The sequence below is a fragment of the Rhinopithecus roxellana genome, chromosome 12 (assembly GCF_007565055.1).
Source record: "Rhinopithecus roxellana isolate Shanxi Qingling chromosome 12, ASM756505v1, whole genome shotgun sequence".
In the NCBI taxonomy this organism is placed as follows: Eukaryota; Metazoa; Chordata; class Mammalia; order Primates; family Cercopithecidae; genus Rhinopithecus; species Rhinopithecus roxellana.
Window position 1 is genome coordinate 34,032,411 of NC_044560.1, and position 14,835 is coordinate 34,047,245.

The 14,835-nt window shown below is 37.7% G+C and overlaps 1 protein-coding gene across 9 annotated transcripts in view; it reads right to left on the reverse strand.

Moving 5' to 3' along the window:
• Window positions 1-244: 244 nt before the first annotated feature.
• The window catches only part of LOC104676323 (serine/threonine-protein kinase TNNI3K), a 312,974-nt gene continuing 298,383 nt past the window's right edge, over window positions 245-14,835 (reverse strand). For all 9 annotated transcript variants that reach the window (XM_030912769.1, XM_010381099.2, XM_030912773.1 and 6 more), the window contains 2 exons: window positions 4,338-4,417; window positions 245-767 (listed from right to left, as the gene is read on the reverse strand). In XM_030912769.1, the coding sequence (XP_030768629.1) occupies window positions 691-767; window positions 4,338-4,417 (157 nt within the window). In that variant the 3' untranslated portion in view covers window positions 245-690. The remainder of the gene's footprint in view (window positions 768-4,337; window positions 4,418-14,835) is intronic.

Consider the following 14,835-nt stretch of genomic DNA (forward strand, 5'->3'; position numbering starts at 1 on the left):
CATGGCACAACTCCCCACCCTCTCAACAAATATCAACAGTGCCAAGGTTGAGAAACCTTGATTTAGAGGATGTCCAAGATTCCTTTGCTAACCTTATTTTCTCTTGCCAAAATCAAAATACATGATTATTCTTCAATTTGCAGTCTTCTTGACCTAAAACTTGTTACTGTTTTTACCAATATGGCTAGAAAAAAATGCACTCAGTGGAAGTCTTGTTGAAATAAAATACACTCCTAAATCAATGTTCTATTTCACCAAAGAATCTTTAATCACAGAGGTGAACACTAGAAGTAACATAATGAGAAAAGAAAATGAACAATGTTCTAAGAAATCAAACCCATAGCTGTCAAACACAAGTCTACATAATTCAGCCCTGGAAAACATAATTATTATCTGTCCACCACAGACTTAGGCTCCATCTCCAAGTAATGATCTAATTTTTTTTTTTAATTTACAAAATTAAAAACAATTCTTCATATACATTCTGTCTTGGTTCTTTTGCGTATTATTCCTTAGGCACAAATCCAAAGCCTGCTAATAGTGGGGAATTAAATAGGACCAGTAAAAACCATTCCAATATAAGGAGACCTTTGAGAATAAAATGTTATAGTTGGAAGCCAGCTTGCCGTGGTTGGAATTGTTGCTGTCAGTTAGGGGAAAAAACTCTCCTTAGGTATGCACCGAATGCTGTCAGCTGCTGTCCTCAAAGCTGCTACCATTTCGGCAAAAATGAAAATGCATAGGGCTCATGGGATCAGATACATAGCCTGCATGAGAAAAGAAGTTCAGTTGTTACTTACTAGTCTTTCAGTACATCCCCCAATTTTTTATTACCAGCCTGAACCAGGCAGGTCTTCCAGATCATGTGAACAGAGAATCTGGACAATGGTTGCTGGTGAGTGGTTGCAAGGCAGAAGCAACATTTACAATGAAAACAGAGAGCTGAGACCAGGCAAATATGAATGATGAATGTCTAATTTGGACCCAAGCTGGCCAGGTGGCATTTTGGGTTTGGAGTAAAGAAGGGTACAGCTCAGGCAGATGGCATGTCAGGCTGGCTAAAAGCACAGGCTTTCACGTCAGGCAAATCTGGGTTTAAGCACGGATTCCGCTACTTGCTGGCTCTGTGACTTTTGTCAACTTAAACTTTCTATGCCTCAGTTATTCATCTGTAAATGGGAGAAATAATAGCACTTATTCATAAGGTCGGCAATGCACCTAAGATAATTAGCACTGTCTGATACCCAGTGAATGCTAAACAAACAATGGCTATAAAAAGGAAGGTGGAGAGAGTAGTAAAGAAAAAGGAAAGAGGCCAGGTGCAGTGGCTCATGCCTGAAATCGAGCACTTTGGGAGGCCCAGGCAAGCGAATCATGAGGTCAGGAGATTGAGGCCATCCTGGTCAATATGGTGAAACCCCATCCCTACTAAAATACCAAAAATAGCCGGCTGTGGTGGCACATGCCAGTAGTCTCAGCTACTCAGGAGGCTGAGGCAGGAGAGTCACTTGAACCTGGGAAGCAGAGGTTGCAGTGAGCCGAGATTGCACCACTACACTCCAGCCTGGTGACAGAGCAAGACTGTCTCAAAAAAAAAAAAAAAAAGAAAAAAAGAAAGGGAAAGGAAAGAGCCTTTCTTTCTCAAACCAGATGGCTTTGTTTGTTTTCTTCTCCCTGGTAGCCCAAATTTTAAAGGTACATAAAATTCTCAGGTCTAAATACCAGTGGCATTTGATGCCCTTTGAAGTAATAGCCTTGGATGTGTCTAGAGAATGAATCTAGTGGCTCAGGATCAGGCCACTGTCCAAGAGAACCACAGGGCTATGTATAGGGAAGCAGTTTTCTTTCCACTCTGAAGCAAGAAAGCCATTTATTGCTTCTGTGAAAGTGAGTAATTTGTCAATAGCTATTGCTGCTTTTGCTTCCCTTTGATAGCCGAGTTTTCATAACCAACCCAGTCATCTACATTTTCATTAAGACACCTAGCAATATGCAGTTGGATAGACATATTTATTTTCATAAGAAAGGTCTCTGTCAAAATATCTTAGGTAGCACATAAACTCTCTTGAGAGAAAATGCCACTGATAGCGATACTCCTGTCAACTGGTATCTCCCACTCACCTCTTTTGGAACTGGCTCTGGTCAGATGTGAGGAAGGTTATGATGGGGGAGGATGAGATGATGGGCAGTGGGATATGTATCAGCGAATCTAAATTCTGTGTAGACTAAAACAAAATCTACCTGCTACAGCAAAATATTTTCTATATCCAGGCTAAAAATGAGACTTCATTTCAGGCACAGATAGATGCTTTCATAAACTTGTAATACTTTTATGACCATAATCAGCTTTCTAATACACGACGTGCAATTTTACTGGCCTGTGATATTCCAGTGCCTCTTGCCCCACAGGACTCCAGTGGAAATTTGATTGTGGACATATATCCCATAAGGGTGGATGGGCTCTCCCCTCAGGAATGAGCAGCAAAATCAGTAAAGCATTGAGGCTAGCATTTATTATTGATGCCATTATTGCCAGAATGTAAGAATAGATGTGTTGGATTGTGGACCCAGTCGGTTTAAGAGGAACTCAACTGAAATTTGACCATAGGCTTTAGGAACTGAACCAAGTCTGCATGTTTTGTTACTTTAAGGTAAAAGATCTCAAGTATAGAGTAAAGAGCTATGTGTTTCATTTTATCTCCATTTTCGAGCTCTGCTCTTTGGTGGCAAAGCAGAGGGAGAAGCAGCCCATAAAATTGCTGTTATATTGCAATCAGTTTAGGAAATAGAATAAAGGGCAACTAAAGGGTTCTTTCCTGTATGATGTGATGCTCCTAATGGGAGATATCAAATGTATCTTCTTTGTTTATAGGTACTCTCACTGCATCCAAACACCCTCATGTTTTCTTCCATCCCTGAGACAGATATGCATAGGAAAACCCAAATTTTGCATTATTACACCACATTTTTCGTACTTCTCCATCTTGGGGGAATTCTTCTTTAAGAAACAAATTAAGTTAAAGAAATGCTTCATCTTGAAACCTCACCACAAAAGGAAAGACTTCTGGTCAAAGCACATGTTTCAAAGGATGCCCTATATTTTGTGGTTGTGAAGTTATATCTGTAAAGGTTTGAAGAAACAATATTATATCTATTAAAAAATGTGAGGATGTGACACTTGGAGTGCATTTTCCCCTCAAAAGGATCTGTCACTGGACTGGCCAATTATGTTGTAAAGCTGATGATAAAAAGCACTCATCTGCATTCTAGACAGGTATTGGGAGTCAGAAGCACAAAGTTTCCCCTTTTTTAATGTGCCCAAGTAGTTTGTCTGCATCCATTCAGAACATATATTTTTCTTTGTTTCTTAAAAGGTTTCTAATGCCTTAGGTAATGAGTCTCTGCAGATGAGGTGAATTGGTGAGGATCCCAAAGCCGAAGGTCTCCTAGGTCTCTTGCCCCCTACCCAGGCTCACATCATCCAATTTATTCTTTCCCAAACCCAGCTCTTATAATAAATCTGATCTCTTTAACTGACAGACACTTTTTCAGTTCTTCATATAGTCAAAGGAAGTAGCAGTGGATAAATGGGCCCATTGTGCTAAAATTCCAATTAAACATAGTGCCTCTCAGGCTTAAAGGTTGGTAAAAGGACATCCCAGTCCTAACACATTGATATGGCAGCTGATGATAAAGGCAATTGTACCATCCTCTGGCTTCCAGAGACCTGAAAAAAACTTTGCTAATTATTTCCAAGAGCTTTATTAATTCTTTCTGAAGAAGCCCTGTGTAAACTGGATCCTATCAACTGTCCTCACTGCCTCTCCAGCTGTTTGAAGGAATGGCTGGATTTGCATTTTACCCTTGAGTGCTTGGCTAAAGGGGAAGAGCTCTCCCAACATATTATGTCATTGTGAAAATTCATCTCTTGTTTTTGCTCTCCCTGCCTACATGCACTTAATGTCGGCTTAGAAGCAACGGACTTAATAAAATGTTGACAAAGTATTTGGAATATCATGAGAGGAAGGAGTTTGTTTGTTTGTTTTTTAAAGAGTTGTACGTTTTTCTATGTACACAAACACAAACAGGCACTCACAAATAATCACACATATACTTACACACTCATGCACACTCACACATGCTCACACACATATTATTAACCTTAAAGGTAAATGAGTTATAAAAGACATGTAAAATCAAATTTTATACTCTTACATTTTTAACGCATCAGTCATTTTGGATATTACAATGTGCAATGTTTTCTTCCTTTTTGTCAAATGGATATCACCTTCCTATGGGTAGTTTTCTTAACAAACCTAATGAATCTGTCTACTTACCATATTTGTCAATGGGTGAGTATTGAAGACTTCTTTTCATCTCCTCCAAAGACAGACCTTGAGAGGAATCTTGTCCAGCACTAGAAAATTAATAAAACACATAGTTTCACAGTGTGGTGATCTGATAATAACATTTTTATAAACACAGAATTTTTCCACTCAATATAGATCCCAGAGAAGTGGCAAAGTGATACAAAGCAGCTTTTATCTTAAAAGTGACTAGTTGGGGAAGAGTTCAGAATTATTTGGTTTAAGTCACATCTAAGTGTGAAACCTGACTCTTATGCATGGGTTACAATTTCTAGCAGTAAAACCTCAGGTATGCCATCCTTTCTGAGCCTCAGTTTATTTATCTGTAAAATAGGAAAAGAACATAAATAATTTCCAGTTTGTGCTTGTAATCCTTACTAAAAAGGACTAAAACAAGAACATTATTATCTTAGTAATAATATAAATAAAACACATCCCAAGAAGCATTATTATTATATTGTTATTTTATGATAATGATAAGATATAGTGATAATATTCATTGCATGATTCTTTTGTGTTTATATATATTACTTTACATATAATATCATTTCCTTATTTTATAGATAACAAAACTGACACTGGAACAATTAAGTAACTTGTCACACATGTTGGCTAATAGCTCATCCAGGATTCAAATCCAAGTCTTTTGGATTCTAAAGATGATGTATTTATCTACTATCAAATATGAATCTCTTCCTGATTCCTACCTTCCTGACCCTTCTCCTTTCTCAAATTCCTCCTGCTCTTTTGCCGATTTGGTAAATGGGGTCACTTCCTTTCCAGTTCATCTGACTCAAAACCTGAATTTATCAAAACTCTCATCCTAAAATCTACATCCATCAGTTAATTATTTATCTATTATCTCTCTTGAATTCATTCATCGTTTGTCTTTCTTAAAGCAACTACCCTAGTTCCCCCTAGAACTTCACCATGACTGTAGAAGAACTCTTAATTCTCCCAGCCCTCAAGCCAGTTCTTTCCACTTCAGTTACTAGTATTACATCATTCAGTTACCTTGAGCCAAAATTTTTGGAGTCATCCTTGGTAATAGCTTCTTTCTCTCACATTTCTCACTCAATTCAAGTTTTTTTAGCTCAGCCTCCAAAACATAATCCTAATCTATCCATCTCTCTGCAGCCTCAAGGCCTAGACTAATCTTTTTCTTCTTTGGGCCTTTCCAGTTTGCCACCTAATTGATCTTCCTGCTTTCACTTCTGTCTCTATGTTGTCCATTCTTCATATATTATCCAGGGTGATCTTTTCAAAATATAAAACAGATTACGTCATTCACCTACTTAAAACTTTTCAATGGCTTCCCAGTTCATTTAGAATAAAACACAAATGTTCTACCTACAAGGTCTTGGTCCTGCCTATTTCTCAAACTTCAACCCATTCCCCTCTCCATCATCTTTTGCTAAATGTTTCTTTTTGGCATTCTTTCTGCCTCTTGAACCTCCAAGCTCTTACCCAATTCAGAGCTTCTGCATTTGTTAACTCTTCTTGTAATGCTCTTCTTAATAAACTCAAATCCCCTTTTGCTGAACACTTGCCCTGCCTTTATCTGTCACTGCCTCCTCTGCCATTTAGGCCTCAGTTCAGGCCTGGGACAGTCACAGATCCTGACCACCACTCTGAGTGAATACTCCTCTGCCCATGGCCACTCTCTATCACATCACATCACTTTATTTCCTTCTTCCAGAACTATAGAAAATTATCTTGTTTATTTATCTGTTTACTTATATACCCTCCATATTCTTTCCACACAATGAGGGTGGGGACTTGTCTCTCTTGTTCCCTGCTATATCCTCAACACTCAGAACAGTTTCTGGTACATAAGAGAAGCTTAACAAAGAGTTTTTGGAGCATTTAATAGAATTAATAGATCCTTAAATGACATTCTCTCCCCAGTCATTCAGTACTCCCCCTAAAGGGTCCTATTATGATAAAAACCTTACCACAGCATTACCCTGCAATTCCCCAAGCCGATATACCAAGTTCTCTATAGCCCTACTTGTGTCTCTGTGTCTTGTATTCTACAATTCCTCAACACATTTTTTGCCCAAGTTCAAGCCAGACTAATAAACTGAATTTTTCAAACATTCCTCAGTTTTCTCTTCTCTATGACTGTGGCTGAGCTGCTCTCAACTGCTTGAATATGCTTATTTATCCCTGACAGGAAGCAGTATAGTACTATGGTTAAGAATGAGCATTGTAGTGCCAGACTCCTTGAATTTGAATCCTGACACCATCATTCACTATCTTGGCAAGTTATTTAACTATTCTATGCCTCAGTGATGCAACTATAAAATGGGAATTATAGCAAGACTTAGCTTATAAAGTTAATCATGAGACTTAAAAGAGTTAATAAGTTTAAAGCACTTTGAACATTGCTGAAATTTAGTAAGCACTCAATAAATGTTACCTACTTTTATTATTCTTCAAGGTCCAACTCAAAGTTGGCATCTTCCTTGAGGCCCTCTTGAAAATTCCAAGTCAGAATTAACCTCTTCCTCTTCCATATCCCTCTAGAACCTGATAATTCTACACAGTACCCATCAAAGTCTGCCTTAGTGTAGAATTATCTGTATGTGTATGCTAGTGAACCTTGTTAGACAGATAGTTCCTGGAGGTCAGAGATTATGTCTGACATCTTTAGATTCCCCACAGGGGTTAGCCAATACTTTGCAAATACTTAAAATAAAAGTATGTTAAATTAAATAAAATTAAATTATTACAAAATGTTCATTTAGAGACATCAGATTTTCCTGAAAGCTAACATCAGTTCACACTGATTAATTCTTTCTACCTGCCTTAAAAATGACTGCGTCTTTGGCCTCACTTCCTTAAGCTATAGAGTAGACATGCTGTTTTTTAGAAGAAAGCAATGCTTAAAAAAAAGACAAAGTATTGACTTAAATGGGACATGATGTGTTCTCAATCAACATTAAACATGGTAATAGAATATCACTCAAGACATTTTTCAAAATATAATTTCCCTTATTAATAAGACCTAACTTCTTTAAAACTCTATCTCCTTTTAAGAAATGTGCTATACATAGTAGTCTTGGCAACACAAGATAATAGGAAATCAATATTTTATTACCAAAATGGCTATCTGGTTTCCTCTAAATAAAAGCTCATTTCCAAGCTGCTCTGTTTGTTCAGTTGCTAAATGCAATCCATGTCAGGGGACTTAACCTTTTTGCCCAAGAGATAGATACCACATAGTCTGGCTCCAGATGCTGTTCTAGGATGACAGACAGATGGAAGCTACCCATGCCCAGGTCAAACAAAACAGAAGAAACCAGACCCTGATCAATGGAACTAGCTGTTTCAACCCATGTGCATCCAGACTTCAGCAAGTGTTTCACAGATGCTCGGGTTTAGAAGATACAACAGGACCTCTATTTGCTGAAGTTGTGGTCAGTGAAAATAAGGAACTTACAGTGATGCAGCTGCCTCAGGAATTCAACAAAAGTAAATGCGAACTAATGACAGGTAAGGAAAGCACTCAATTTTGCAAGTATTTCAACATTGCTGGTCAACTAGGTAGTCTTCCTTATGCTAAAAAGATGATCTATATCACAGATGGCCATATATATGAATTACTAGTTACTATATGGGTAATTTTGTGGATGTAAAATAAAACTTTATTTTATAAAAAGGGAGTAACAGTCTTTAGGTTAGTTTTTGCATACTACCATGTTATATTAGTATATATTATTTTAGTGCTAATTCAAATTAGCTCCATGATGTATACATAAATATAAACATTATCATCAGTCACTGTTTTTATAAAGGTACATTAGGATATGAATAATTTATTAAAATGAAGAATAGAACCAAATTTTTAAAAAAATATTTTTACTAATTAATTCATGCTTTAGGTGTATAGATGTCCTAGTGAACATCTGCCAATTAGACCAGTTCATACTCAAATCCACAATATGTAATATGTAAACTGCATTTTGGAGCATGCATGCCGTTTAGGCCATGGCTTGTCAGAACCAACTAGACTGTTTGCAAATGGTCACATTGTCTGTGAATGAATTAATGCACCCTGGGTAAAGACAGGAACCAGGGTATTTAAAACTAATGGCAGAAGAGCGAAGAAGAATAGGAAAGGTGCTAGAAAATAATATATGCAAATATAGCCTCAACTCCCCAAAGCAGGAGTAAGACAGAGCCTACAAACTAGGCTAGTGAGTTAATGTACATTACAGGCAAAGCTTCAGAAAGGAATGATTTAAACAGAAGTTTTCCGCACTCTTAGAAAAATACTGATTCCTAGGAGCTACCATGGATACATTAAGAAAAGAAAATCATTCTAGATTTACTTTATTATTTTTTGGTGAAGATAAATATAAAGGGGAAATCAATAGGCTAGAACATACAACTGGATTCTAGCAGAGTGTTGGACAGAATTACTCTGACTGCTTTGTAAGTAAGAAGGGGAGATCGGTGCCAGATGACAAGTGATTAGATTGAATTGTGACTGACTGAATATCCACAATTGACACAGTCTTCAAATGGTGAAGACATTTCATATAGATGACATTCCCACAGAGTTAAGTTGAGCCTTAGACATGACAACAATTAAAACAAAACATAGCATTTCCTAAGATTAGAACTGTCCAAAAATAGATCGAATTGTTCTAGTAGGGGATTCTGTTCCATCTCTGGAAGTCTGTAAGCTAAGGACTGAAGCACCTCTTGGCTGTAGAGGGAGCTAGCACCTATCTGCAGATGGATCCAGGTGCTATAGAGGGATCCAGGCACCTACCTGCAGGTCACAAGATGTGACGAGTGACGTTCCAGATTCGTCCATTTCTTACATTCTGTGATTCTTTTTTTGTTTGTTTGATTTGAGACGGAGTCTCTCTGGGTCATCCAGGCTGGATTGCAGTGGTGCAATCTCGGCTCACTGCAATCTCCGCCTCCCACACTCAAACAATTCTTGTGCATCAGCACAAAAGTAGTTGGGATTACAGGAATGTGCCACCATGCCCGGCTAATTTTTTGTATTTTTAGTAGAGATGGGGTTTCATCATGTTGATCAGGCTGGTGTTGAACTCCTGTTGATCCACCCACCTCGACCTCTGAAAGTGCTGGGATTACAGGTGTGAGCCACAGCGCCTGGTCACATTCTGTAATTCTTTAGAAGGCATTCATGAATCACGTAGACTTTGAGAAGCTAGCTTTGGCATGTTGGAAAGGCAGAGTGAGATTACACAGTCCCCATTTAGGCAGGAGACTTTTATCTTCCTTATTTGACTTGTCCAACATTTGGCCAGAGCTGAATGCCTGATTTGTACATACATGCCACAGTACATCTGGCTATACATTACCACTGCTACTCAGCATGCTGTTAGTAGCTTTTGTCTAAATACATTTCATTTGAAATGGTAACTGAAACATGCTATATGCCTGAAGGAACCATTGCATTTAGTGCTCCATTTCAAAGGAGGAACTACATTGGCATTTAAAATGAAGCAAAGGAAACTGTAGAGAAACCGCTTTCACATAAACCCATCGTTAAGGATTTGAATGACAGGTTGTGTAAGGCCGGCACTAGGAAATCCAGAGTTGCTTAACAAGAATTCTTATATAAAAGAAATTTGTAGAATATTCATGTTGCAATGCTTACAGGATAGAGGAGATACTCCTAAAACTCTATGCAATTTAATCCAAAGAGATATATTGTTAAGCAAGTCCCAAGAAGAAATACAAAAAATAATGTCTGAAGAGACTGGGGAATTCTGGTGCCATCTCTTTAGTGTGGTGGGACCAGGCAGTGTCACAATGAATCCAAATGGCCCCATTTAGAGCCTTGAAAATAGACAGTGTTGTGGCTTCCAAACTACAGCCTGCCAAATGTTTTTGGTATTGGAGCAATGAATCATGGTTTTGGCTGTGGGATTTCATGAATTCTCAGAATATTTGCTAGTGCCACAATTGCTTCTGACTGAATTGCATTCCAAAGAAGACTTCAGATGGATATGCAGTCCAAAAGGAATCATTTTTTAAAATCACATTCTTCTGAGTGTGGCTTTTGCAAACTTGGGAACTTTGATTTGATGAATTATAACAGACGTATACTATTTTACACGGCTTGAAAGTAAGAGTGAAATTAAAACAATTAAATAAAAATAAAGAGACCCAGAACATTAAGTTCTACTATGATATAATAATAATAATTTCTTATACTTGCAGAAGGCTTTATAGCTTGCATACACTTTTCTATCGACTAGCTTGTAACATTTTTACAAAACCCCTGTGGGGTGTCTGGGAAGGAATTAATTTCACCTGCGTTTTGGGGATGCAAAGTCAGGCTCAGAAAGCTTGAATGACTTGCAGAAACTCACAATGCTAGCCAGAGGCAAAAAACTAACTTGAACAGAAGTTTTTCAGACTTTCATTCCATACTCTTTCTACTAAAACACACTCCATTTAATAATAACACACGTCAAACTATTGTTGTTACCATTTGGGGAGCTCATTGAATTACAGAGCTGATAATAAGTTACAGGGTTTTGGATTATGTGCATATAAAGATGAACACTAAATTCTTCTTAGAGAAACATCCCTTATAATCATAGCAAAATCAGAATCAGCTTTCTCATGTTTGCTTGATCTTTAAAAAATGATACTTTCCTTTATCCAACAATTGCTTGCTGTTACCTTGCTATGATGTGAAAACATGAGATACACATGCACTAAACTTTCTAAATGAGAGATTTATTATTCCTCTCAACCCTCTGATCTTTCATAAAATTTTCTAAGCTGCATGCATGGATTCATCTTCCTAAACACAGCCTGGGCTATGTTGAAGAGAAAACCATTAAGTTATTAGTGTGATTAAAGACTTCAGGCAAAATTTTCTTCCATTCAAATTGGTCCAATTAGTTTTTATGCAGCTAATAATGCCCTCAGGCTACCTGTACCCTGGAAGATTTAGCCATTTGGATTTTTAATAAGGCAACACCATTTAAGGCCTCACAAGTTTGCAAACATGTTTTGTGGTTTATTGCCGTGTGTCATAACGATGTTACCTATGTGATAATATTAGCAATGCCATATGCACACTTCTCCCCTTCTTCATGAGGAATATCTCCAAGTTAGAAGTTATCTCTTATACTCAAAAGGAAACACATACAATAATACCTGAATGGAATTTCAGTTCTTTGCCCCAATCTAAGGAACTAATACAAAGAAAAGGTGGAGAAACAGCTTGCTGAGATGCCTAATAAAGGTGTTTACACAAGGATAATAAATGTCTTGCCATAGAAAAGGCTACTAGAGTCATCTGGCTCATCCTTTTGGCATTTAGCTGAAAACAAATAGATCTATTTAAAACAGGTCTGTCAGACGAGGTAAATGCCTTTCTACGCTTTGCAGTGTCTTTCTACGCAGCCCACCTTTCCTCTGGCCTAAAGAGTAAGATGATATTTCTATTAGAGACAGGAATTTATTTGGCCTAACTTTGAAATGATCCAGTCAGACTCTTATGAATGACCATTTGCTAATTTATCAGTTAAGTTCAACATGTTTATTTATTCATGATTTCATCCTGGCTGTTTTCAAAGCATTATTTTGTTTTTGTCAATATTTCCTACTTGACAATGTCCTAAATTGAAACAAATTTATCGCTCCCATTACAGTGAATGGGCAAGGGCCAAAGCATTTAATGGGGCCAGAGGTCAGTGCAAAATATCTCTTTCAGGAATATCAAACCCATCAGTTTTCTTTCAATGGCAAATGTCCCCAGGCTATAAAAGAACTGAAAGACTTGGCAACCAGGTCATGGTTCTGCTTGAGCCATTAGGCAAATATCCAAGGTCTCAGCTTCCCCCATTTTTAAAGGAAAAAGCAATTAGGCAAAGAATTATGAATAAGGAAAAACGCAGTGAGAACTTAAAGTGTGTATTAATTCCTAGATGGCTCATAAATTATTAATAGGCTCAACAGTAACCTAACAACACTACCACCTCTCAATTTACCTACTAATTTAAGCAGATATAAATGAGTCAGCGGTACAAACCATTAGGAGGCACGCTTTGCATGCCTTGACTGCTAAAACTGAGGAACATCCTCTATAGCAAAATCTTTCATAGCCCTCCTCTTCTATACTATCATCCAGAAACAAAAAAAAAAAAAAAGTTTTGAGTTCTTGGGTTCTTGGTAGCATGACAGTCATAAGGCCTACTCCTTACTTCCTCATTTTCCCACCTACCATCTTACCAGGAAGGAAACTTGAGGTCTTGAGAATTGAAGTCTTGAGAATTGAAGTAACCTATCCTAGTTCATATAGTAAGGCTGTAGTTAAATAGAGAACATAACCTGGAATTCTGATCTTCTAGTTTTATTTGATGATTTTTATTTTTATTTTTAAGGAGAGTAGGAAAACAAAATTGTTTCATACCTGCTAAGTGCCAGGGACTCTACTCCATGCTTTACAAAACTTACAAAATTTGCCCCACCTAACAACCCATTTTACACATGAGGAAACCAAGGCTCAGAGAGTCTATGTCTTATCCAAGATAACTCAGTTGTAATTCAAACCTAGGGCAGGCAGTTCTTAAATCTTTTCCAACTTAAACCTGTTGGCTCTAGAAGTGATTCTCAAAGTGATGTCTATATCCTTATCTCTCTCCCTTTTTCCATGACTTTTTATCAAGCACAATGCCAGGAGCTGAGCTGTGCTCTATGTTGGGAATGCAGACATGAGTGTGATGGACATAGACCCTACCCTCTGGGGTAAATAGAAATGTAGACACATAATGGCTGGGCACAGTGGTTCATGCTTATAATCCCAGCAGTTTGGGAGGCCAAGGCAGTAGGATCTCTTAAGGCCAGGAGGCAGAGGTTGCAGGGAGCTGTGATCATGCCACTGTTCTCCAGCCTGGGTGACAGAGTGAGACCCTGCCTCAAAACAAGAAAAAAACCCCATAGACATGTACAGGTAAACTTCAACACAGGAGAAGAAGGGACATGCTCTAAGAACATTCTCCTTATGCAGAGAAAATGAAGAACAAACCTGGTTCACAAGGGGTGGGGTCCTCCAGGGATAGAGCAAGGTAGGGGCATGTGCAAAGACTTTGGAATCAAATGTCTGAAGTGAATATATGAACTTTCTTAAAAAAACTTTTCATTTAAAAACTATCTTAAACATAAAGAAAAGTTGCCACAATTATACAGTGTTTATTTTTCTGAACCACTCGAGAGTAAGTTGCCAATCTAATGCCCATCATCTCCCAAATACTTTAGTGTATTTCTACAATAAAGACATTCTCCTACATAGCCACAATACAATCATTTGATTCTTCCATCTACCCTCAGATGCCATTCAAGTTTTGCCAATTATCTCAATAATGCTTTTTACAGCAAAAGAATCTAATTCAGAATCACATGCAGCATTGAGTTGTCATGTTTCTTTATTTTCTTTCTGTCTGTAATGGTCTCTCAGTCTCTACTTGAATTTCATAACCATGACATTTTTGAGGATGACAAACCAGTAATTTTGCAGAATGTCCTTCAGTTTGGTTTTATCAGGGGTCTCCTAATGATTAGATTGAAATTATGCATCTTCGGAGGGAATTCGCGGAAGCGATGTTGTTTCTTTTGTTGTGCCCCATCACATTTCGATTTGTCTCATTATTGTGTTGTTAATTTTGATTACTTGATTGAGTGATGTCTGATAGGCTTCCACACTATAAAATTACTCTGTTTCTCTTTGTAAGTAATAAGTATTTTGTGAGGAAGTACTTTGAGACTATATAAATAATCTGCATCTCAGACAAATTTTGTTTACTTCTATCATTTATTTATATCTATATGAACTTACAGTTATAATTTTATTGATGTCCTGTCATTATTTATTTTGATACTCAAATTAACTCATAGTTGACCACCTGGGGTGCCTTTGATATAGCCCTTTGCTATATCACCATCTTTCTTTGTATCTCTCTACTTTCTGGTGCAAGATGTTTCAGGCTTATTTTCTTGTTTTGTACATTCCTTGTCTGAGCCTTAAAGCCTGTCATTTCTTCAAGTGCCTTGATTCCTTTTGGTAAATAATAGTATTTGGAAATGAGGATCAAGGTACCAGGTGTGTTCCTGCGGATGAAGTGCCGCTCCTCCCAGACCCTCTCAGTTAGCAAGCACAGCTAGAGCATATGTATGAGAATACATAGGTGTGTAAACACATTTAGACTTCACTCTGTCAAAGCATAAGTTTCCAGCAACATCTCCAATTCCAAACTAACAAGCCGAGTGGATTCTAGTTTTCATTCTCTCCATATTTACAACACCATTCTCTGACAGTGAGAAACCTAACTCCCATTATCCTAAATATATTTACTTATTTGATCATTGTCCCTGAATGTACAAATCTCCCATTGCTGTTGCACCCTTTCCCCACTCCAACACACACACAGATATCCTCCTTTACCCACAAGGACTCCAATAT